We start from the raw sequence: 24,433 nt of genomic DNA, 5'->3' as shown, positions 1-24,433 counted from the left end.
AAACTCTATTTTATAGCAAATTTTGTTCCAACCCACCTCTATATCCACCTCTATTATAGAGATTGCTATTTTTATCTCTATATATAGAGGAACTCTATTTTTTCCTCTATAAATAGAGGTGAACTATTTTATTTGCAAAGTAGTCTTTTTAATCTCAAACTTCTTTTATTTATGTACAAAATAAATAAAATAAATATATTTAATCACAAATAATAATATGAAATATTTTAAAGGTTTTAATATAAATATATATTCTAAAATTTGAGACTACCATTTGCAAAAGTTAATATATACATAAATAATATATTTTATTTTTATTGAAAGAAAAAAAGATTTTATTTTTTTCATTTATTCCATAATAATACTTTTTATACAAAAAAAATTACTTAATACTCTCCTAAATTACTTCAGAAAATAAGAGATAAAGAAGCTCATTTCTCACTTGGAAATGCATTAGTTGATCATTTGTGGGGAAAATACACTTATGCTGATGGTTAAGAATCTAGTATCTTATTTTTTTATTATGTAACGTAATGTACTTTTAATAAAAAAATATTACATAATTTGATGATTTTATGATAAATGTTTAATTTAAATAAAAGTAATTATTTTATTAAAATTTTATAAAAGTTAAAGTAAATGGGTTAATTTGCAACTTTTATAAATAGATTATGTTAATATTAAAATTTTAAAAGAATTTATTTGGAATATTCTATTATAGAGGGGAAAATAGAGGAAACCATTGGAGCAAAAGTTACCTCTATTATAGAATTCCACTATTATAGAGACAAAAATAGCAAAAACCATTGGAGATAGTCTAAGATAGTCTAGCGAAGATTCTCTATAATTAGTACCTATTTGAAAAATAAAATATACATTGTTAGATACTCAAACTCAAAGCCAAAATATCATATATATATCCACCCACCGGTTGGGTAAACCTATCAGGTGGTTGACGTTCTTGGAAGAGAGAAGTAAGTAAAGACCATAACCTCCAAAGAAGCCTATACATAGTTAAATACTAATACTTAAAACTCAAAGCAAACCAATAAAAACTTTGAACTTCATTACCAACTCATGGTGAATTCAAACTCAGCCGTTAACATACTCGAAGTGGTCCAAGTTAGTCCACCACCTTCTAACTCTCTCACACTCCCACTCACTTACTTCGACTTAGGTTGGCTTAAACTCCACCCTGTGGACCGTGTTATCTTCTACCACGTCCCTGACCTGACTCGCTCTTCTCTCATCCCTAAACTCAAGTCCTCTCTATCTGCAACCCTCCTCCACTATCTCCCACTCGCCGGCCGCCTCGTGTGGGACTCGATCGACACCAAACCGTCCATTGTCTACTCTCCTGATGAAAAAGATGCCGTGCACATCACGGTAGCTGAATCTAACGGTGATCTGTCACGTCTCGCCGGAGATGAACCTCGTCCGGCCATAGAGTTTCATCCTTTAGTCCCTGAGTTAGGGATTTCCGACGAATCAGCTCGCGTTCTCGCCGTTCAGGTAACGTTCTTCCCCAACCAAGGCTTTTGTCTTGGCGTAACCGCACATCATGCTGTTCTAGACGGGAAAACAACAGCCATGTTTCTCAAAGCATGGGCTCACAACTGTAAACAAGAACAAGAACCTCTTCCTGGTGATCTAGTCCCTTCTTTTGATCGAACCATTGTCCAAGACCCAACAGGAATGGAGACAAAACTCTTAAGCCGGTGGATCTCAGCTTCTAACAACAAACCAAGCTTAAAACTGTTTCCATCTAAAGCCATCGGACAAGACATTATCCGAGTCACGTACAGGTTAACTCAAGAAAACATAAAAAAGCTACGTGATGTAGTCAAGACCAAGTCATTGTCTCAAGACCTACGTTTATCTACTTTTGTCATCACTTACGGTTACGTTATAACATGCATGGTAAAGATGCATGGAGGTGACCCGACCCGGTTCTTGTGTATTGGTTTTGCATCAGACTTCCGGTCACGGTTAAACCCTCCGTTACCGTCGACGTTCTTTGGAAACTGCATTGTCGGGTCAGGAGATTTTGACGTGAAGGCAGAACCAATCTTGGAAGAAGGGTTAATCTCGGCCGTGGAGAGTTTGACCGTATGGGTCAACGGGTTGTGTCCGGAGAATATAGAGAAGAATATGCTTTTACCGTTTGAGGCGTTTAAGAGGATGGAACCGGGTAGACAGATGATTTCGGTTGCCGGGTCAACCCGGTTAGGGATATATGGGTCGGATTTTGGGTGGGGAAAACCGGTTAAAGTAGAGATAGTGACTATTGATAAAGATGCTTCGGTTTCGTTGTCGGAGAGTGGAGATGGAAGTGGTGGTGTTGAGATTGGTGTTTGTTTGAAGAAAGATGACGTGGAACGTTTTGGTTCGTTATTTTCTAGTGGGTTGGAATAAAAAAGAAATGTATCAATTTGGTTCAATTTATGTTTTGGTCAAATTACTCAATTTTAAGATTTAATTACTAATAAGTTTCTCAATCTACTCAAATCTTTGTTTTTTTAGTATATAGTTCTTGTTCTTGTTCTCATTCTACTCAAGAACAAGAACTACAAGGAGTTTACAATCTCAAGCACACAAAAGCACAAAGATTAATCTCAAACTCTTTTTGTTTCTTTAACACATGATCTATGGTAGCTTTGTAACCAATATAGATGGGCCATTAGACAAATTGTAAACGCACATGATATCATGTTTAATCAGAACTGGATTTGATTTGATTAAGGCCCATTTTTCATAGATTTAGGAATGATAACGAACACGGGTTTTATAAGATCATGTATTTTGGGACTACTGGTTGAGGTCCCATTCATGTATTTTAACAATTCGAATCAAGTTTTGTTTGAGATCTTTTCGATTCAGGTAAGTTCGGAGTACTCGAAATATCTATATTAACAATTTTGAAATACCTTTTGTAAAGTAACATTTTAATTTGTATTATTTGCTATCATAAACCCTTGCCATTTCTATAAGTTTACTAACTATAAGGTTTAAATTTGTAAAAGATCTACAACTACTTCGATTTTCCTAAAATATCTCCCTAATAAATTGAATATCTCTGAAATATCGTTATATGATCTTATTTGTTTTAAAATTTATATTATTACATATAACATATGTATAATAAATATATATATTTTTTCCACATATGTTGTAATTTGAATTTTTGAAAACGGACATATATTACTGAATCATAAAGAAAAAAATGTACAACGTCACACATCGGGTAGAAAATTTTAGATAATAGTTCAAAAACATTATAAATAAGACTAATATGCTTATAACTATGATTATATTTGATTGAATGAGTTTCAGTTTACATAAATTTGATTGAACGAGTTTGAATTTATATAAATATGATTATATTTTTTCTTACGGGCTGTTTACACACAAAATATTTTAGTCTAAAATAAAATGAGTTAATTGAAAGATGTTACGCCATCATCATATCATTATTTGAAATATTATACATACTTAGTTAAGTTGATTAAATTACGGTTATATATAACAAAACAAATTGTCATGTTGTATTCCGCAGGTTAAATTATATAATTAACAATCACAATATCATTGTACAATCGTAAATACTTTTTTTTTTTTTGTAAACTAACATTAATTCTAAAATGACTCAACTCCATTTCTGGAGGAGATGAACCAAGAAAGATTCTTGGGTGGATATACAAAAAAAAAGGGAAAGCAAAAAGAAATTTAGACCAAAGCTCAAAAGTATCCGCTACGACATCTTCGAACTCGTCTGCGAGGCCACCGAAACTGTGAAAAATCTTGAGATCTTGACAATTCGAAGAATAAGCCCGCCTTGAAACACCCAAAACTAAGGCCGCGATGGTCGTTGCCTCCAAAGCATGTGCTGCCGCTACAAGAGTAGAGGACACAAATGTGGGTCTGAAAAATGGATCCTTTATAATCCACACCATACCACAAAGGAGGAACGAAACTCTCCTTGATACGCTGAGAATTATGTATATATATATATTTTAAAATTTGCTTAGTGTTTAAAATTGTGTAACATTATTTTGATTGTGAATTTTATTACTTATAAGCTCGTTGGATAATTTTTTGTAACTAATGTTTTTTTCAGTTGTATTTGTTTATTAATTTTTAAGTATTTAAGATTGTACGAAGCTCCACAACTTACACATCATCACAAAATAAGTCACTTAATATAAATCGCTTAGATAAACTCATGGTTACACACTCACCTTACAAAAATTATTCGAACAACAAACAAAATTAGGAGAGAATCTCCTCGCGATTACAACAGTTCAGCAACACCCTAAAACAACCCACACAAACAAAAACAACCTTGAAGCAAACTGGGCATAAACAGTAGAAAAATACAGTCTCACAGACAAAACCCTAAACCTGAAACCAACCGCTAACGTTCAAATCTCTGGTGTAAGGCACTCCCTCGATGTCGCGTAGCTTCCCACAAAATTTGGTGCCGATCAGATAACATATGCTACCACGATCACACTTTTAACCTCCACTAGTACCCGTTTGCGTAAGTGTCTCATGAAACTGCAGATAACTCACATAGTTTTAACCTAAATCAACTTTTGTAAATGGGAGAATTGAGGTACAAGACTTAGGTACAAATTTCATTACCTTTAGGTATGTTTTGATACGTGGGAACCCTTTCCTTCCAAATCTCAACAGTTTTGCCTCTTTTGCTATATACACAAAACCAAGCTTGTTCTCCTTCTCCCTAGTGAATGAGCTCTCCTTCTCTCTTTTTTCTTAAGTAGGTCACGACGATTAACTAGGTTCATGTACCAAGGAGGTGTCACTTTGATACAAATAGGGTTCTTGATTTGATTTGACTAAATAAAAATTATTTGATTTAATTAATAAATTGACCAATTTAATAATCAGCCGGAATTAAACCGACTATACCCCGATTTCTATTATTTTCGTCCATCTGTAATATCTCACCATCGTTGACAATCAATCACCTGAGATTCTCAGAAAATTTTGATCTCACATCAATGAAACCGATCAATTTAGTCAAAACTTTAAACTCAAAAGTTCTCCAAAATAATATTATCTTATGATTAAGGGTCCCAATGATTAATGATTGATCAAATAAATTAAATATAGTCTATAGTTCTCCAAAATAATATTAATTTTAGATACATAACTATTATCACTACTTATCTACCATTATCGGACCAAACTGAAGAAGCTGCTTCCATAATGAATCTTAAGCTTCTTCATGAGCTTAAAAGGGAGAGAGAATTGTTTCTGGTAAGACTTTAATAGGTCTTTTTCATGTTCTTGAACCGATGACTCAATCGTGTCATTGCTTATTGGATTCTCCTTTCTTTCCTTCTGTTTGTCTTTGCTTCTATCATTACTCTTTTTCTCTTTCTTTTCCTTGTATTTGTCCTGACATTCACATCCCATGAAGTAACACATATACATATGTAAGGGAAGATCACAAAAATTCATATAATCAATGAAATAAATAATTCAAACATCTAAAACAAAGAACTAATGAGCAGACCTTCACCTAAAAGCTTACAATTCCCATGTAAAGCCAATCAAGGATCCATCAGTCCTTAATATGAGTTATATATAGTACGAGACAAAGGAAGTTAAGTAACATTCTCGCAAATTTAGAAAAGAGAGATACAATTCTATGGATGACATGAGATACATGGAGGTTTGATTGAACCACTACTCTTTTGTAAATCGTCGTGACTACATTCACCAAACCAAATTTGAAGGGAGTCTTGTTCATAAATCTCGTAGATCATCGATATTGGAGGAAGGATGTTAGACCATCATTATTGGAAGGTTAAGAGCTTCTCAATAATGATATGCTTAGATCTACGATTTATTAGGTTGCTAAGCACGAGATCTAAGTAGAGAGTCGAGTTGCCATATTGATGCAGCGCAGATACAAGATTCGAGGACGAATCTTTTCTTGGCCGGCGAGACCTGATGCAGCGAGATATTCCAAATATCTCTTATTATTATCTCTTAATTTATTTATTATAATTATTCTAGAATATTCTTAGTTTTAGGGTTTTATGCTTTATTATAAATATGCTTCTTAAGCCTCCTATTGTATGCAGTTATTTTGATATATTGATTAATCGAAAGATTTAAAGAGGTTTTAATAAACCACTGTGAAGAGTATTCACAAATCCAAGAGCTTTTGCGAAAGCCCTGAGAGGAGGACTCTCAAACCCTAGATTTCCGGGTATTCTGAGAATCAACGGATCTCTACTCCTATCCCTAGAAGCTTCCGCTCCATCATTTGGTATCAGAGCTGCGTCTCTTTGATTTCTAAATCAATGAACGATTCTGGTTATCACATGGCAAGTGATTGCATCTACCCTATCATGGACGAAAGTCCTTTTATCGAGAGAGAGGAGAACCACCAGATCTACAGAGAAATTGTTGGTGATCCGATCTATGATGTTTATGAAGAAGATCTTATTTGTGCAAAGTTCGGGCGAAATCATATCCGTGCAAAATTCGGGTTTTCTGCAGAAATCATGAAACCACCGATTTGGGTAAGTTTCATGCAAGTTCCGACCTGTACATCTGTCGAGGAGGTGATTTGTGCGAAATTTTGGTCAGATCCGGTTCGTGCAATTTTCGGGTCAGATCCGGTTCGTGCAAATTTTGGGTCAGTTACAGTTCGTGCAAATTTCGGATCAAACCGGGATTGTGCAAAAATCGAGCTAAATCAACCGACAGAGATAAAGATGGATCTACAAAGATCACTTTTGCTAAAAAATCTGCTGAAGATTCGAGGGCGAATCTTTCTTGGCCGGCGGGAGCTGATGCAGCGCAGATACAAGATTCGAGGACGAATCTTTTCTTGGCCGGCGAGACCTGATGCAGCGAGATATTCCAAATATCTCTTATTATTATCTCTTAATTTATTTATTATAATTATTCTAGAATATTCTTAGTTTTAGGGTTTTATGCTTTATTATAAATAGGCTTCTTAAGCCTCCTATTGTATGCAGTTATTTTGATATATTGATTAATCGAAAGATTTAAAGAGGTTTTAATAAACCACTGTGAAGAGTATTCACAAATCCAAGAGCTTTTGCGAAAGCCCTGAGAGGAGGACTCTCAAACCCTAGATTTCCGGGTATTCTGAGAATCAACGGATCTCTACTCCTATCCCTAGAAGCTTCCGCTCCATCATATATGCTTATGGTTTTGATCTAGTATCTTCGCCGCAAAGCTGTAAGTATTGTATTCACTAGTATTAGTGTCTCGAGTTTCGTTTTCGAACATCAGAAAAATCTGATCCGATAGCGGCAAACTTTTTTTGCAATTTCTCTTTAATAACTCTTTTTTTATTTTCTAAGGCCTTCTCCATTTTATTGAAAATATATTTTCTTTTAAAACATTTGGAGCTTTTTAAAGTTTTAATAATCTTCTTACTTTTTTTTTTCTTTTGCACCAGATAATCTTCTTACCTTAACATTCAAACTTCAAGTTCTTACCAAAAAAAAACTTTCAAACTTCAAGTTTTATTCCGTGTTCAATTTATTCACAAACATTGAAGCTTCCCTTATATCTATGATGATGCGTCACACTCCATTAAACTTGTATTCAGACATACAAATACAAGAATTTATACATATCCTTTTTTTTGGGTGAGCAACCTTTGAAACTTCTATACATAATCTGAAATCTCCATCAAACTATTAACTACTCAATGACAGAAATATATGAGATTTTCATACCTAAATTTTTGTCAGTTTAGATTCAAAAACGTCTTCTATTGGGCCGAGTTAACTAACAAAAATGACTATTGTGGGCCGAGTTAACTAACAAAAATGACTAATGGGCCGCTAATGGGCCGCTAATGGGCCCCTAATGGGCCGCTAATGGGCCTAACACCTTAAAAATGTAAGTTTCAAATAAAAAGCAACTATTTGATAGATCATGAAACCACCAGCCAAAAGATCTTCTCCTCCTCCTTCCTCCTTAACAAAATCTCGACGGTGTACCGGAAAACATGGCTGCCAATTTCTGGAATTCGTCTCACTAGTAATCACTAATCCTCTTCAAAGTTCACTACTTCTTCTTCCTTCTCCTTCTAACCCAACTTCTAATTTTTCAATATCTCGACTTTTTTGTTTTTTTTTGTGTTTGGTGTGACGACGAAGCAGTAAACAGCTTTTGGATCAAGAAGAAGTAGATGTAGTTCACGATCTTGATAAAGAACGTGGAATCTCAATTGATGATTTCAAACTCATCAAGTTCCATATGTCTAATCGTAACGAAAGCTTCTTCCTTTTTATAAATTTGATCAAAGAGAGTGTTTGAGATTTTATACATATGAATCTTTGTTGTTTCTTAGATATAATGAAATTGGCTCAGCACATTAAAGTAAGGCAAAGGTTTGTTTTTTTTTTTTTTTTTTTGTAATTTGGGGATCCATTTTTTTGCTTCATTAAATTGTTTTTGGTTCTGTGGAATTAAATATGAATCCTTTGGCTCTTTGCGCTTTGGTTTCAATACTTATGTAGAGTTGTGGCTACTGCAATTACGTATATGAGGAGGGTTTATATAAGGTATGCATAATTGTAATTTGTGTATGATCTGTTGCATCAATGTGAATGAAATGTGTTATTTGCCAATAGTTCTTGACAGTTCTTGATTTTACTATTTGAAAGTGTAGTCAACACCTGTGAAAGGTTCAGGTTTAGCCACTGATATATTCTTTTGACGTTATGCTGTCTCAGAAAGAGTATGGTAGAGTTTGAGCCTCGTCTTGTTGCTCTTACGTGCTTGTACTTGGCATCTAAAGCTGAAGAAAGCATTGTCCAGGCCAGGAATCTTGTTTTTTACATCAAAAGATTGTGTAATATCTTCTTCTACTGTGTTTTTTGTCTTTGATGTTCTTGGCTTTGATAATTGATATGCGGTTTTTGACATTTTCGACAAGGATTCTTATGTCGTTGCAGATCCTGATGAGTATAAATATGAACTAAAGGATATATTAGGAATGGAGATGAAGGTCTTGGAAGCACTCGACTATTATCTGGTTGTGTTTCACCCTTACATGTCATTATCTAAGTAAGTATTATCTCTCTTATCTGCTTTTATTAGGCAATGTAATTTGCATCTGTTTTATCTTATTGTCTGTGTTGCAAACAGAGAAGAGATTATTACAAGTGTAAATGATGATACATGTAAAGAAACTTGCCGTTTAATGTTTTTGAGTTCATATAGTGAAATTTTTGGATCGACTTTATTATTCACTAGGAGAGTTTTGGTATCTGAGTTCATTTTAGTTAGAAAACCTATATTTCATTTCAAGAACTCATTCTTTTGATTTCTCAGGTATTTGCAAGATGCTGCAATAAACGATGTAAATATGAACCAAATCACATGGTAAAGTCCTTCTATGATGAGAAATTTTCCTCAGAACTTATTTCCTAAATCTCTGACCTGAGTAAAAAAAAAGCATTCGAAAAACCGAGTTTTGTTTTCGTGTTTCAGGGGAATTGTTAACGATACTTATAAGATGGATCTTATTCTTGTACATCCACCTTATCGCATAGCGCTAGCGTGCATATACATAGCGAGTGTCCACAGAGAGAAAGACATCACTGCATGGTTTGAAGATCTTCATGAGGACATGAACTTGGTCAGTCATTCTTCCAAAACCCCTTATCGATATTTTGCGGTATTCTTTTATGACATTTAGATCTCTACATGGGGCATTGAGTTGCAGGTGAAGAACATTGCCATGGAGATTCTAGACTTCTATGAGAATTACAGAACAATCACCGAGGAAAAAGTGAATTCTGCATTCAGCAAATTGGCTTTGAAACCATAGCAACCGATGAAATCTTCTCCATCTTCCAACATTTATCTCACAGAAAAATAAGATTAAAGACTTCTTAGTTCTGTGGCAATACATGTAACATTGTTGTTAATCCTACCAAACATATTAATCTTAAAGTAAACATTATTTTTAATTGATTATCAAAATTGGTTTGTTTACCCATTTTGTTTTTCCTAATCTAAGCCTAAACCTCTCTTAGTAGAAAGCTAAAATGTGAAAAAGGTCATACTGAATCATGATGAGGAGAAAAAAAAAATATAAATTAATTTGGGAAAATGTCATAAAAATCCCGAACTTTCAAATTTGGGACAATTTAATTCTGAATTTTAAAGAAGTCATTTTAATCACAAAGTTAATCTTACTCAGGTAAGAGATTTAGGAAATATTGTTATTCACTTATTTAACTAACTTTTGTTGACTTTACTTATTTAAGCATGATATTTAATTTTCGTTAAAAATTTGAAAGTGGTTAACTGTCTGTGAGCTACTTCTGTTTAGCCTAAATCAGGGGCGGACCCACAGGCAAGGTGGTGGGGGCAGCTGCCACCAACCAAAAAAAAAAAAAATATTAAAAAATTATTAATATTATTAGAAAACAAAATCTGTCCCCACAAAAGAAAACTACTTTTTATCCTTTTTCTTGAAAAGCCCATTAATCCATGTACCAAAAAAAATATATTAATATATAAATTAAAGATTTACTAATCTAGACTTAATTTTTTGTTATTTTCTTCTTTTTTAGTCCTTTGGTTTCTTTGTGTGATAACAAATCAACAACTATCAATTTGTGAGTTTATTTTCCTGTTTTTTTTACAATTGTTCTATTATATAAGCATTATTTTTTAGTCAGTTAATTTTATTTAATCAGTTCAAGCTTATAACTATGTTTCCTGGAAAACATTATATAGGTTTTTATGTTATACATGACTATATTAGTTTTGGGGGAATTTCAAAAATACCCCTTTTCATATACCTCTTTTTAAAAATACCCCATTTTCAAACTTTATCAAAAAACCCACTAAAAATGTTGAAATTTATCCAAATATGTGTGTAAGCTTATAAATATATACACAAATTACCTTTATATGTGTATAAAACTTAATATACCTTTCATAAATAGTGTAAAAATAAATTATAAAAACCTTATAAAAACCTTTTAAAAACCGTATAAACCCTTTTAAAAACCTTATAAAACTTATAAAAACGATTTAAAACTATTTAAAACATTTTAAAATATTTGTATCGAATCTCCCAGTAGGAGTTATTATATAGAAGTACCTTATAAACTATATAAAACTTTATAATTTTTTATATTTAAAAAGGGGTATTTTTGAAAATGGATAGATAAAGGGGGTATTTTTAAAAATGGTACACCAAAAGGGGCATTTCTCAAAAATTCTCATTAGTTTTTGCAGTGATAATTGTTTATATGTTTATTCTATGGTTAAGCTTTTATGGAAGTTTGTTACATAATTCAAAAATATAAAATTAATAAATTTTAAAATATAAGTCTATAAATTCAAAATTTTCTAAATTTTTAATTAATAACATGTTTTTTTGTTTTTAATTATTTGAATCTGTCACAAATGAAAATGTGGTAAAAAGGTTTCAATTGTTAAATGATTGTCTGAGTGGTTTTGTAAGATGTTTTAAAGTTTTACATGACAATTTTATGTCTTTTATAATTTAGTATTTGATAGTTTTTAACTATATTTTTGCCCCCATTGAACAAATTTTCTAGATCCGCCCCTGGCCTAAATGACCATGTTTCTTAAACGACAAAACGACATTGGAAGTCGTTTTCTTCCTCCATGGGTCCGCGCTATGGTAACAATTCAACAAAAAGTAAAGAGAATTTGTTGATTTTTCTAGGGTTAGGGAGTTAGATTTGTGAATTATGAATCGATTAAGGAATTTAGTTTCTTCAGTTTTTTAAACGACAGCGTTTTGTGGTTTGAAACGGAAGCAACTTACGGATAGTTAACCCCGTCTTCGCAATTTTAAGAGAAACTAAATATCGTGTTTAAATTGGCTAAGTCAACAAAACTTATCTATTTTAAGGAAATGTCAACATAAACTTTGTGATTAAAATGACTTTTTGAAAGTTCGGGAATAAATCGTCCCAAATTTGAAAGTTCAGGATTTTTATGACATTTTTCCCAAATTAATTTGGCAAAGTTCACGACGTCGTTTAACAAACTGAAGAAACTAAATCCCAAAATTGATTCATAATTCACAAATCTAACTCCCTAACCCTAGAAAAATCCACAAATTTTCTTTACTGCTTGTTGAATTGTTGCTATAGCACATACCCATGGAGGAAGAAAACGACTTCCAACGTCGTTTTGTCGTCTAAGAAACATGGTCATTTAGGCTAAATAGAAGCAGCTCACAGATAGTTAACCACATCCTCAAGTTTTTAACAAAAAATAAATGTCATGCTTAAATAAGTGAAGTCAACAAAACTTAACTATTTTACGGAAAAGTCAACCAAACTTTGTGATTAAAATGACTTTTTTAAAGTTCATGATTAAATTGTCCCAAATTTGAAAGTTCGGGATTTTTATGACATTTTTCCCTTTCTGGAATCATATAGATTTGTCATTAAATGTCAATACTCAATATATAAAAAAAAAATTCTAAAACGTTTGTTTAATCTTTTTTTTTCAGTCTGAAAAATAATAACAAATCCATAAAATTTTATTAAAAAATTGCTTTTAGAAAATATATAATTATTTGTTTGGTTTCTATGAATAATTGGGATAATACTCTACTTTATTTTATTTTTCCCCTAGGCGTTACAGCTTACCGTCCATAAGGGATTCTGATGCTCTCTCTCATAATAAAAAAGGAAACTTTATATTTTTTTGAAGTTGAAGAATCGAAGAAGCTATGGCTTCCAATTTCTGGACATCGACGCACTAGTAAGTTTCAATCTTGACATCACAGATCCTTGTCTTGTTTCAGTATCTATGTGTTCCTGATTGATTCGTGTTCTGGGTTTTATTCGTACAGCAAAGAGCTTAAGGACCCAGAAGAGATTAATGTTGTTAATCCCATTGATGCTCAAAGAGGAATCTCTGTTGAAGATTTCAGACTCATCAAGCTTCATATGTCTAATTGTAATACTTAGAATTTGATTTAACCATCTCTATGTCTTTAATTTTGTTCGTTGTTTTGTGGGTTTCCATGGTCTCTTTGTTGTTTTGGTTTTCAGATATATCAAAATTGGCTCAACACATTAAGATTAGGCAAAGGTGAAGTCTTTTGTTGTTAGTCTCAGAGAGATTTGAAATGTGCAATGACCCTTTTAACAATGCTGATGGATTTAACACTTTATGATTACAGAGTTGTTGCTACTGCAGTGACTTATATGCGTCGTGTCTACACAAGGTTTGTATGGTTTCTGTTGATTTTGGTAATGTTATGTAGCACTGAGGCTTGGTTGTTTGGTTTTTATGGTGTACTGTTGTGTTGTTGGCAGAAAGAGTTTGACGGAATATGAGCCTCAACTTGTCGCACCGACCTGCTTGTATTTGGCTTGCAAAGCAGAAGAGAGTGTGATTCATGCTAAACTTATTGTCTTCTACATTAAAAAATTGTGTAAGTCTTTGCTTCTAATCTTTCTTGATTGGAAAATTTGCGGCGTTTTTGATTAGAAATTGGATGCTTCACTCTCTCTCTCTGTAGATGCTGATGAAAAGTTTAGGTATGAGATCAAAGATATTCTTGAAATGGAGATGAAGATCTTGGAAGCATTGAACTTCTATCTTGTTGTGTTTCATCCATACCGGTCTCTGCCTGAGTAAGTTGTTTGCTAAGGATTTTATGTGTCTTCATCAAAATCCTTTTGTGACTATTCTATGCATTTCGTTTTGGTTACCCTTCTTTGCATTACTTACAGGTTCTTGCAGGATTCTGGAATCAATGACACAAGTATGACCCATTTAACTTGGTAAGTATCCAAAACTTTTGTTCTTTATTAAGCTTGGGGATGAAGTGTTGTTGTAAGCAAGAAGTCAATAGTATAACAGTAACCAGCACTTGAAAAATCTTAAATTGGAACAGAGCTAAACAGGTTTCGATTTGCAAGCAAAAAAGTGAATGCTCTCTTGATTCTTTAATTGTTGTTTGGAAACTATAGGGGTCTTGTTAACGACACTTACAGAATGGACCTCATCCTTATACATCCGCCTTTTCTCATCACACTCGCTTGCATTTACATTGCTTCTGTACACAAAGAGAAAGACATAAGGACATGGTTCGAAGAGCTTTCTGTCGACATGAACATTGTACGTCTTGTCTATATATATATATATATATGCATTTACGTCGTAAACATTGTTATTATCTTTCTAATTATCTGAGAAAATATTAGCTCTGTTTTTACGCGAAGGCATGGTCTTGTCTTAATTATTCATCGGTATATTTTGAACATATTGGCAGGTGAAGAATATTGCAATGGAGATATTAGATTTCTATGAAAACCACAGACTGTTCACGGAAGAGAGAGTTCATGCCGCCTTCAACAAACTCGCTACAAACTCGTAAAGTTTCGACTAGGAATCTATCTCGACTTGTTTGTGTTTTCCTTTTCCCCTGAGAAAATATATTGTTTTGCCGAAACATCCAAGGTTCGTTTCTCCATGAAAGAGTTCTCAAGCATTATTTATATGAAATAGTTCTTGATATTCTGAGCCACAACATAACGAGTGAGAGCTGTGAGACTAATCCAAGACTTGGCAACTTATTGATACTTCAGAATTTGTATTCTTCATAATCAGTTCCAGAGTAACTACGCGAAAACCTGTTGATCAGCAGACGAGTAGATGACTCTTATGAAGCAACCTTTATCTCTTATTGAGCCCTTGATGTTTCGCATGTGATTCTGGAGAGTACTTAATAAGAGAATTTGGTTAGCTTCTTGTTCATTTATCCTGCATCTATTTCAGAGATGATCCATGTTAGAACAATGTATGTAAATTGCGACTGTCCACAAGACTTTCACATGAATCCAAATAGAACGTAGAGCCAACAAAGTGAACATTATTAAACAATTTCTCGTTACCTGCTACTGATTATTCTCATCATAGTTGAAAAATTGAACACTTGGAATGTGTTGGACTTTGTAGTAATCTTGTCCACCTGAAACAATTTCTCCTTCCACTCCTGCTTCATTTTTGCAATCTTCAGTTCCTTTAACGTATGGTCCAGATGAAGGATCCTAAGCGTCTCGAGGTTTTGCAATTCAAGGAGAGATGACGATAGAGTTTGTAAAGTAAACCTTTCATTCATGGATACAGAGAGAGACGTAAGCTTAGTCATACGAAGGAGGTATGACACACTACTATGTTGCGTTGAGAAATTGCACAAGAGCTCCAGGTTCACTAAGTCACCCAATTCCAACTTGGTTTTATCATGCATAATCTCAGGTAAGACAAGGTACCTCAACTCTAGCATCTCTTTCAAAACATTTGGCACATGAATAGGTTCAGATAAATCAACTTCTAAGTTCAAATAGAGCAGACGCTTTAAATTCCGCATAGTAGAAGGTAGATGAGATACCTTAGCCCAGCATAAGTCCAAGAATCTCAAGTGGATGAGCTAACAACCCTCCTTCAAACTTTACATTAGAAAGATCTAACACCCTGAGAAATTTGCTAGGTGAAGGAAGCAATGCTTTAAATGCATTGGCAAATCTTCATAGCTCAAAGACAATATTCTGTATTCCCGTGTTGTCGCGATTTGAACTACAATATTGTCAGAAACTCTTTTCCACTCACGAACTGTATGTTTGCCAGCTAACAAGCCTCCCAACACTTTAACAATCAATCGTAGTCCTCCACAATATGTGACCATTTCCTTTCCCATGGCTTTCATTTCTTCATCAAACAATGGTAATGCTGCACAACATCACAAGGTCAATACATTCCAAAACAAAATTAACTAGATTCTCGATTTAAATTTTATATTTGAAAGTGTACCAATTTAATCTCTCCTAGAGACGATACTCTCAAAGAGCTTCCAACTTTCTTTGACACTAAGGATTCTTGCTCTAAAAGGTAAACATGTAACCCAACACCTTCATTCCGAGAAGTAAGTAGCATCTTCCAGCCTGCAAAATAATTGTATTTTCATGTTAGGGAATAAAACACATTTATGCTATATATTACTTTTAAGATTTACCTCTTTTCCGTGGAAACACCTCTTTTATTCGGTGCCAATCTTCTTCTTTCCATACATCATCTACGACAACCAAATATCTAGCGGTTTCCAATAATTGATAGAGTTTACTCTGCAGTACATTTTCGTCCATTTGTAAAATCCCACCATCGTACCAAGTGCTAATAGCTTAATTGGTAAAGATCTCTGGCAAAAGCTTAGAGGTCGCCGGTTCGAGTAGCGCTTGGGACGAAACCATATAACATGCTTTGGTTTTGGGCCTGAGGAGATGTATGGATTTCGGCCCAAAACATCTTTGATTATTCAAAAAAAAAAATCCCACCATCGTGTGGCTGAAGTTGTTGCATGATCATCTGCCAAACATGCTTCTGTGTAAACTGTTGCGATACACAGACCCATGCGAATCCATCAAAATGACGTCGGACAGTGTCATGATGAAAGACTTGTCTGGCCAAAATGGTTTTACCAATATCGCCCATTCCAGATATAGAAACCACTTGAAATCTATCATTCTCCACCAAATGACCAACCAATTTTTCAACCTTCTCCTCCACCCCGACAAGATTGCTTTCAGGACTGTTAGCAAAGGTATGTCGTATTTCTCTCTGAGCCCTTTGTCTCTACCATGATCAATGATTTGTTGAATCCCAAAACTCTGCATATCCTCAATCACCTTAGAGATCCTCTCAGTGATGCCTTCGATATCTGAAGCAACTTTGTGGCGATCCAGTAAGCAAGCAAGCAAGTCTCGGACATCTTCCAAGGAGCTTCTCACCCTATGATCACTTCCATGTTTCTTGGCATCTGCATCTTTCAACAACGACCGTAACATTCTCAGCTGCAGCTTTAGACCATCTACTTGCTCATTAATTCCCTGCAGTCGCTCAGATTCTCGACTCAGGAGATCCCAAAGCTTCTCAACTCCAAACGAAATAACTCCTTCAGCCATAACTTCTCGTTGACAATCAATCACCTGAAAATCAGATTCTCAGAGAAAATTTGATCTGACATCATTTACCGATCAATTTAGTCAAAACTTTAAACTTAAAGTTCTCCAAAATAATATTATCTTATGATTAACGATTGATCAAACAAATTAAATATAGTCTATAGTTCTGCAAAATAATATTAATTTTAGATACAGAACTATCATCACTACTTATCTACCATTATCGGACCAAACTGAAGAAGCTGCTGCCATATTGGATTCTGCAGCTCATTGACAATGATGCTTGAACTCTGCAAACAAGTTAACTTCAGAGGCTAAATTTTCAATGACGATCACACAAAACCTTGCACTGATGAAACGATTAGAGGATTGTAATCAGAAGACATAGTGTTTGTAAAAAAAATGCTAGAAACACACTCTTACTTTGCACAGGAGAATTACACGCTGAAATGAAGTACTGTCTAAAGATTTGATTAAGGGGACTCGTGTGTTGCTAATTGAAAGCATTGAAGTTAATGGCTTTCAAGTTGTTCCTTCATAGGTGTATAAATGAATTCAAACTTTTAGGAGACACTACCATTTACTAAATTTTCTTGATTTTGGGACAAGATTTGGTTTTTATTCATCATTTTTATTCTTGTAGGTGGAATTTGTTAAGCGTATCTTTGAAAAATATACCCAAGGCATGGTCTCGGACCAGCAGAGGTTAAAAGTGTGATCGTGGTCTCGTCTGTTACCTGATCGACACAAATTTTTTTGGGAAGCTACTTAACACCCAAGGCATGCTTTCTATTTGGAGAGATTTGAAAGTTAGCGGTTGATTTCTGTTTTAGAATTTCGTCTGTGAGATTGTATTTTCTTCTGTCTTTTTGTCTAGTTTGCTTCACAGTTGTTTCTGTTTGTGTGGCTTGTTGTAAGGCGTTGTTGGGATGTTTCAATCGTGAGGAGAGTCTCTCCTGGTTATGTTTATTGTTCGAATCACTTTGTTAAAGTGACTGCGTGACTATGAGCTTATCAAAGCGATTGAGATTGAGTGACTTATTTTCATGATGATGTGTAGGTGTGTTGGAGATGTCATTGGATGTTTGGTTGGTTGGTTTGTTTTTTTATGTATATAGAACATATCCAAAGAAACCTCGAACACACTTACACATCATCACAAAATAAGTAACTCAATCTCAATCGCTTAGATAAACTCATGGTTACATACTCACCTTACAAAAAGGATTCGAACAACAAACACAGTTAGGAGAGAATCTCCTCAAGATTACAACAGTTCAACGCACCCTAAAACAAGCCACAACAAAAAAAAAAACCTTGAAGCAAATTGGGATAAACCGTAGAAAAATACAGTCTCACAGACAAAACCCTAAAACTGAAACCAACCGCTAACGTTCAAATTCCTGGTGTAAAGCACTCCCTCGATGTCGCGTAGCTTCTCTCTTTTTTTTTTAAAGTAGATCACGACAATCAACTACGAATCATGCACCAAGGAGGCGTCACTTTGATAAAAATAGGGTTCTTGATTTCATTTGACTAAATGAATATTATTTGACTTAATTAATAAATTGACCAAGTTAGTAAATCAGCCGGAATTAAACCGACTCTACCCAATTCTTGACATAAACTCAAAATTTATATTAATTTTTTAGAACATGGGTGCTACCAAATTGAGAAAGAATTAAAGAACTTAAAGGCAAAATTGTTGGACGCGAGAACCCCTATTTAACGCTTGATGATGTTTTCTAGATGAATTTAATATAACCTTTATATTTTTCTTTCTTTCACTCTAGGTTTTTAAATTAGACCCTTTTCCAAAATTAGAAAGATAAAGAGATATCAGAATTTTTCACATTTTGTTAACGTAATTTTTGTTTATTTAAGTAGGGAGAAACTCACTACGATTATGTTCATTTAATCATCTACGTTAAACTATTATTGTACATTTACATCTACGTACGTACTTAATTATTAGACCCCTAATTTTCTTGTTAAAGAAACAAAGTCACATTTGGAATTTGAGAATTTATGCAAGTGTCTGAATGCAGTGGGCATATATGTCCAGGTTGGACAATGATCCTTGGATCCTTGGACCCCTAATGTCCAGTTTCACCCAAACTTCCAGTCTCTCTATATCTCCCTCAGAAAAAAGTTTCACAATTAATTCTCTCTAGATATAAAGTTCGAAACTTATTTCCCATAAAAATAAAGTTCGAAACTGATTTACACATCGAGTTGGGTTATTGTTGGTTAAATGTAGATCAATCTCGTCTTAACCCAAAAACACAAAATTAAACCAATCATAAACCAATTTAACTATAATCTAAACCGATTAAAATCCAAAAACAAAAACCCCCCAAATCAAATTATCCCCAAATCGATAATTATAATTGGATTTGTATCACGATCTTCTTATTCTCTTCTTCTTCTTCTCAGCAAATCAAAACAAATATTTTTAAGTGAAATTAGGTTAGCGTTTACTTGACATGCAAATATGTAATGTTACATTTGGAGTTTTGCTTTCCTTTTGTAAAGAGTATCATTATTGTCTACGATTGACAAATCACTAACTAGTAGAAAATAAAAAAAAATTATCAAACATATCACTAAAAATATTTAATGATAGTATTTTCTAGCATGCATTTTGGTATTTTGATTTTTGATTTTCTAAAATCTGTTGAGTTAATAGTTATCCAATAAAAATTATGGAAACAAAATCTTGATTTTGAGAGTTTATGCATTTATGTAAAAAAAATCCAAATTTCCACTTCAATGAGTTTTGAGATTTATTTGCAATGATAACCTCTTAATATGTGTAAAACGAAAATCACTTTCTATTTCTAACGAGATAAGAAATATGTAGAAAATTTAAAATAAAAACAGAAAAACATATTTACATATCACAAATATTGGTTCCAAAGTTAGTAATTAATCTTGTTATATAGGTCAAATCCAATGATCAGATTTCAACACATAAAAACATTACTTTAAAAGACTTGCTTACCGACTGTCGCTAAGGATGACCCATATTATCTTTATCCGTGTTATGTTCTGATTTGCACGGTTCTAACAATCACTTCCCATAATGTCATTCTAAAACTACTCCAACATAAGCATGTTTAATTTTGGATTTTTCTCGAGTTGACCGAAAATATAAGTATATTGTCGTGATATAGGTAGTCAAAAATCGATAATGTTAAACCTCTCTGCATGCATCACCATGTATTCTACACCCATCCTCTTGTATATTTAAAACATTTGAATGGGTCATATGTGCCTAAACCCAAACACACAAAATATCCGAACCAAACCCAAACAAACACCCAGCCCATTGGAAAAGTAAATTTAAAATGATATTTTTTTCCTATTTTTATATTATGCACATATTATCTTCGATCAATATTGAAACGTTTAGTCATAAAACTTGAAAAACATTGGACTGATTAAAACTATAGACATGGTAGAGTGTAAAACAAAAAGTTTGGTATCACTAAATAGAAAACTAGTTTTCTCACTTGATGTTCAAGATAAAGACAAATATAGCTCTATAAAGATTTACATGGTTTAATGAATTGATTTTGTTCCCTACTGACAAAGATACACACAAATGCCCACAACTCCAGCATTAAATGCTGTCGATGATACCTTCGAAGATATGCGATATCATTATGTTTAGTCGATAGCATAACAATTAGTATATTGAGGTAACAACCCTTATCTTATAAATTAAAATTTTGGTATTAAATACAACAAGGTATCACTACTTACACACTTGACCTTCTAAAAGAGTATGTATACATAATCATAACATTATGGATAATGGATAGAAAAAGCATTAGAGGATTATGTATTTGTTATCAGGTAAATTAGGTGAGTTATGTATTCATCCTCATCAGAGGAATGGCACCTCGTGCATCTTTTAGTGAAAAGTACAATGTAACCAAACACATACTAAATCCGAGTTATGGCGAATTTTACCAAGTAAAAATTATCTTAGGTTGATAAATTTTAGACTAATAACTAATACTGTCGTTTTTATAGACGTGTTAGTATAGTTTCCAACACAAGGATATATATATATATGTATATCATTCAGTTTAGTCAATAACAGCAGTTTTTGAACGTAACAATTAGTATATTTAGGTAACATGCCTTGTCTTATAAATTAAAAAATTTAAATTAAATAGAAATGAGGGACTTACTAACTCAACACTTGAACTTCTAGAAGGATTATGTTAACTGTTATGTTATACCGGTAACTGTTAGAGTGAGAAGGAATCAAGTAACTGTTATGTTATACTGATAACTAACATGATAGCCTTGGAGGAATGAAAAACTAAAAGTAAAGTTTAGCAGCCGTGTTTGAAAAGGAGAGAGACAGAGCGAGTAGAAGAAACCAAAAGAAAAAGAAAATAGGTGGCATCATCTATGCTTTTAGAGTGTAGTATAGGGCTAAACTTGCGAGGTTAAAAAGGGAGCAAAATATGGAATATTGGATGCTATATTTTTAATTAATAGGTTATCGGTGTCTATGAAATGTAATTTCCCAAAAACATTTATGTGCTCTTTTAGTAATTACATTATTTACTATGTTGTTATAGTCATTACTGTACTTTTATGTATTGTTTTGGATAATTTTTTTAAAAAACTTATAAGATCAACGGAAAATTGTCCACTTTAAAAAATAACTGACCGAAGGTCTTCAACAATGTGAGAAAAAGCCGATATGGAACACCAATTGAGATATATATAGGATTTGAAATTCAAATTTTCCCCCAATTCATATTTTGGCTATATCTTGAGCAATCATATGACTATTTCTACTTAGATATTCTAGTTGTGATGTTACTGTATAACCATATTTGTTGACATTGGAGCTGTTCGTTTCACCGCCGCAGGTAGTTGCGGCTGCGGCGGACGCAGCTAATGATGTTCGTTTCGTCACCGCAATGAGCTGCGTCATAACACAGCGTTTTGCGGCGAGAATTTTGAAACGCCAGTTTTATTCAGCGGTCGTGATTGAAATGTTGCATTCAATCTGGAAATTGATTGAAATGTTGCATTCAATCTGGAAATTGACAAAAACACCCTGGTTTAATGTTTTACAAATCCTAAACCTAAGAGAAGAAGAACAACGGCGAAGAAGAGAAGAACATCACCAGATTCGATTTCTCTGCTCCTCTGCTCTCATCTTTGTTCTCTTGGTAAGTATTCTGGATCTTCTTCTATAATTTTCCCCATCTCTGTTTTAGCATAGATTGAGATTAGTTGATTGTGTTGTTTTAATGGGTTTTGCTATAATGGATTGAGATTATTTGATTATGTTGCTTGTGTGGCTAAAGACCTCAGATTTTATATCTGAAATATGTTCAAGAAACTAGACAGCAAGATCTTTCCATTGATATAAAGAGAGTTTTCTGGTTCCATTTGGTTTGATAGAAAATTGCTTTAGTTGACTGTTCGTGGTGTTGTGTCAATCCAGTTAATGTGTTGGAAATTTGTTCATAACTTTTAATCCGGAAATCCAAATCAAGATCTGTTTTTTTCCTGTGGCTTTGTATGTTTGTTGTGAATCTTTCCACCAATTTTCATAATTTTCTGGGTTGTTTAGGCACTCTTTTTATACTCTGCATCAGAACAGTACTTCTCTCTTTCTTGCCGCTACCGCTACCGTCGGCGGTGATGAAACAAACCGGGCTATTACAAATTAGTCATATTTGTGTAAATCCCTTGATCTAGTAATTGAATTAGTCATTACAAATTCCAAAAAATTAGTATTATTAGAATTCAAATTATATCATTAATGATTAGTTGAGTACCCCTTTCATTATCTAAATAAAAAATCGCTTTCTAGTTCTTTTTCTCTATGCACTTTCTAATTTGGTTTGATGGTTTTGCTTAGCTGTTGTAAAACAATGAAAGCTAAACACGTGTGTGATTGTCGAGGAAGTGAACGTGTCAAACACCCAAAGGAGTGACGTCGATAGAACCGAAACAACAAAGTTTGGAATATTTTTGCAAGTTGAAGTTAAAAAATAAATTGTTGTAAGGTCCACTATTCTGATCTCTTGTCTGATTTCTTGCGTGTGTGTTTCTTCTCTTCGGATTCCATTTTGTTGTTGTTGTCTATTTACATACGTAACTTTCACATGTTATGATATGATTTTAAATTATTTTGGAGCACTTATCACATATGGACATTTTACAATCTTTTGGGTTCGAATGGTAGCAGCTGTTTGAAGTGGACAAAACTATAAATAAAATAGACCTTTTTTATTCATTATTCATCAAATATAGATCATAATAGTGTAATTAAAAAAATTAAAAGAAAATATTACAGACTAATCACGAACTACTTTTACATATAAATAAAGTCAGCCAGCAACAGTTTATAATGTAATTAAAAAAATTATAAGAAAATATTACAGACTAATCACGAACCACTTTTACATACAAATAGAATTAGCTAACAACAGTTTATAGTCCATCATAAAAATAAAACGATGTATTCCGCTAATAGATTTATCCATGGTAAGGTAACTATGATATAACCATTCAGACCTTGTGGGTTTTTTTATATGAGTTTTTGAATGTGAGAAATTGATTGGTACTTTTGTGTGTATGTAGTGTAATATGATATAATAAAGGTTTGGATAATTCAGTTCAATCTCTCAAAAGAACATAATCCAAAACAAATCTAGCTATGCGCATTATTTGATTTACTATATATTTATTTACTCTTTTTTATTCCAAATATTTTAAGTACTTACAAGTAATTTAATCTCAAAGTAAAAATATTAAAATTCGTGTTACCGTTGAAACTCGTCTATTTCAAAATTCATTTAAGTTTTTCACAAAACTATGATTTAATCCAATAAAAAGTACATATGTAAGAGTGGAACAATTATAGAGCATTACTTACTCAATCTGAATACTAGTTTACAATTAAGGACATATTTAAAAATAAATTTTATATAAAAAATTGAAGACATATTTAAAATTATGAACATGACGAAAAGTTTGAATTTGGGAAAATATTAACCAAATTTTAAAAAGATATAATAAATTTTAAATTTGTTTACAATAATATTTCTTTTCATTACTAGTAAAAAGTTTCACATATTTAATATGAAAATAAATTCATTTAATTTTTAAATATATCAAATCACAAAGTAAATCTCTAATCATAGTAACTTAGCTCGCGTGTTAATTTTATATGTGGCTAAATGTAGTCAAATTTATGTTCAAATCAAATCACCCATAGTTGAATGAAGATAGTATTAAATATTTATTACATTAACAGAAAATTAATTTCTGTAAGTCATGTTCATTTTATTAAAAATTATAAACCCACCATCCCACTAACCAAATGGAAAAATATTATTCTATCAACGGATACGATGTTAATTGTTGACTATTATTATTATATCGTT

The 24,433-nt window shown here is 33.0% G+C and overlaps 3 protein-coding genes, 1 long non-coding RNA gene and 1 pseudogene across 4 annotated transcripts; 4 read left to right on the top strand and 1 right to left on the bottom strand.

The window, feature by feature from the left end:
• The first annotated feature begins 1,057 nt into the window (after positions 1-1,057).
• LOC17886591 (malonyl-CoA:anthocyanidin 5-O-glucoside-6''-O-malonyltransferase) lies at positions 1,058-2,500 on the top strand. Its single transcript, XM_006293116.2, has one exon. It carries the CDS (start codon positions 1,078-1,080, stop codon positions 2,413-2,415), a length of 1,338 nt encoding a protein of 445 aa, XP_006293178.1. The 5' UTR covers positions 1,058-1,077; the 3' UTR covers positions 2,416-2,500.
• Positions 2,501-7,952: 5,452 nt separating this feature from the next.
• LOC17886590 (cyclin-C1-1) lies at positions 7,953-10,025 on the top strand. Its single transcript, XM_006291665.2, has 9 exons — positions 7,953-8,061; positions 8,184-8,290; positions 8,375-8,414; positions 8,544-8,588; positions 8,760-8,878; positions 8,982-9,093; positions 9,361-9,411; positions 9,520-9,667; positions 9,755-10,025. Exons 1-9 carry the CDS (start codon positions 8,030-8,032, stop codon positions 9,857-9,859), a joined length of 759 nt encoding a protein of 252 aa, XP_006291727.1. The 5' UTR covers positions 7,953-8,029; the 3' UTR covers positions 9,860-10,025.
• A 2,635-nt stretch (positions 10,026-12,660) lies between these two features.
• On the top strand, positions 12,661-14,559 carry LOC17885025 (cyclin-C1-2). Its single transcript, XM_006291664.2, has 9 exons — positions 12,661-12,792; positions 12,884-12,990; positions 13,086-13,125; positions 13,217-13,261; positions 13,353-13,471; positions 13,559-13,673; positions 13,773-13,823; positions 14,013-14,160; positions 14,315-14,559. Exons 1-9 carry the CDS (start codon positions 12,761-12,763, stop codon positions 14,417-14,419), a joined length of 762 nt encoding a protein of 253 aa, XP_006291726.1. The 5' UTR covers positions 12,661-12,760; the 3' UTR covers positions 14,420-14,559.
• Positions 14,560-15,567: 1,008 nt separating this feature from the next.
• Positions 15,568-17,028, bottom strand: LOC111830483 (annotated as a pseudogene).
• A 5,117-nt stretch (positions 17,029-22,145) lies between these two features.
• LOC111830753 lies at positions 22,146-23,180 on the top strand. Its single transcript, XR_002834096.1, has 2 exons — positions 22,146-22,204; positions 22,903-23,180. It is a non-coding gene; the product is annotated as an uncharacterized LOC111830753 (long non-coding RNA).
• The last annotated feature ends 1,253 nt before the right edge of the window (positions 23,181-24,433 follow it).

Source organism: Capsella rubella, unplaced genomic scaffold, assembly GCF_000375325.1.
Source record: "Capsella rubella cultivar Monte Gargano unplaced genomic scaffold, Caprub1_0 scaffold_5, whole genome shotgun sequence".
NCBI lineage: Eukaryota > Viridiplantae > Streptophyta > Magnoliopsida > Brassicales > Brassicaceae > Capsella > Capsella rubella.
Note: the sequence above shows the minus strand (reverse complement) of the source record. Positions and strands in the feature narration are given on the sequence as shown.

What these genes read in the sequence shown, in the direction of transcription:
- LOC17886591 (XM_006293116.2), top strand. Translation starts at nt 1,078, where the DNA reads ATGGTGAATTCAAACTCAGCCGTTAACATACTCGAAGTGGTCCAAGTT.
- LOC17886590 (XM_006291665.2), top strand. Translation starts at nt 8,030, where the DNA reads ATGGCTGCCAATTTCTGGAATTCGTCTCACTA. An exon ending in TTCTGGAATTCGTCTCACTA is followed by an intron (nt 8,062 to 8,183) that starts GTAATCACTAAT and finishes ACGACGAAGCAG; the next exon opens with TAAACAGCTTTTGGATCAAG. An exon ending in CCTTACATGTCATTATCTAA is followed by an intron (nt 9,094 to 9,360) that starts GTAAGTATTATC and finishes TTGATTTCTCAG; the next exon opens with GTATTTGCAAGATGCTGCAA.
- LOC17885025 (XM_006291664.2), top strand. Translation starts at nt 12,761, where the DNA reads ATGGCTTCCAATTTCTGGACATCGACGCACTA. An exon ending in TTCTGGACATCGACGCACTA is followed by an intron (nt 12,793 to 12,883) that starts GTAAGTTTCAAT and finishes TTATTCGTACAG; the next exon opens with CAAAGAGCTTAAGGACCCAG. An exon ending in TTTCTGTCGACATGAACATT is followed by an intron (nt 14,161 to 14,314) that starts GTACGTCTTGTC and finishes ACATATTGGCAG; the next exon opens with GTGAAGAATATTGCAATGGA.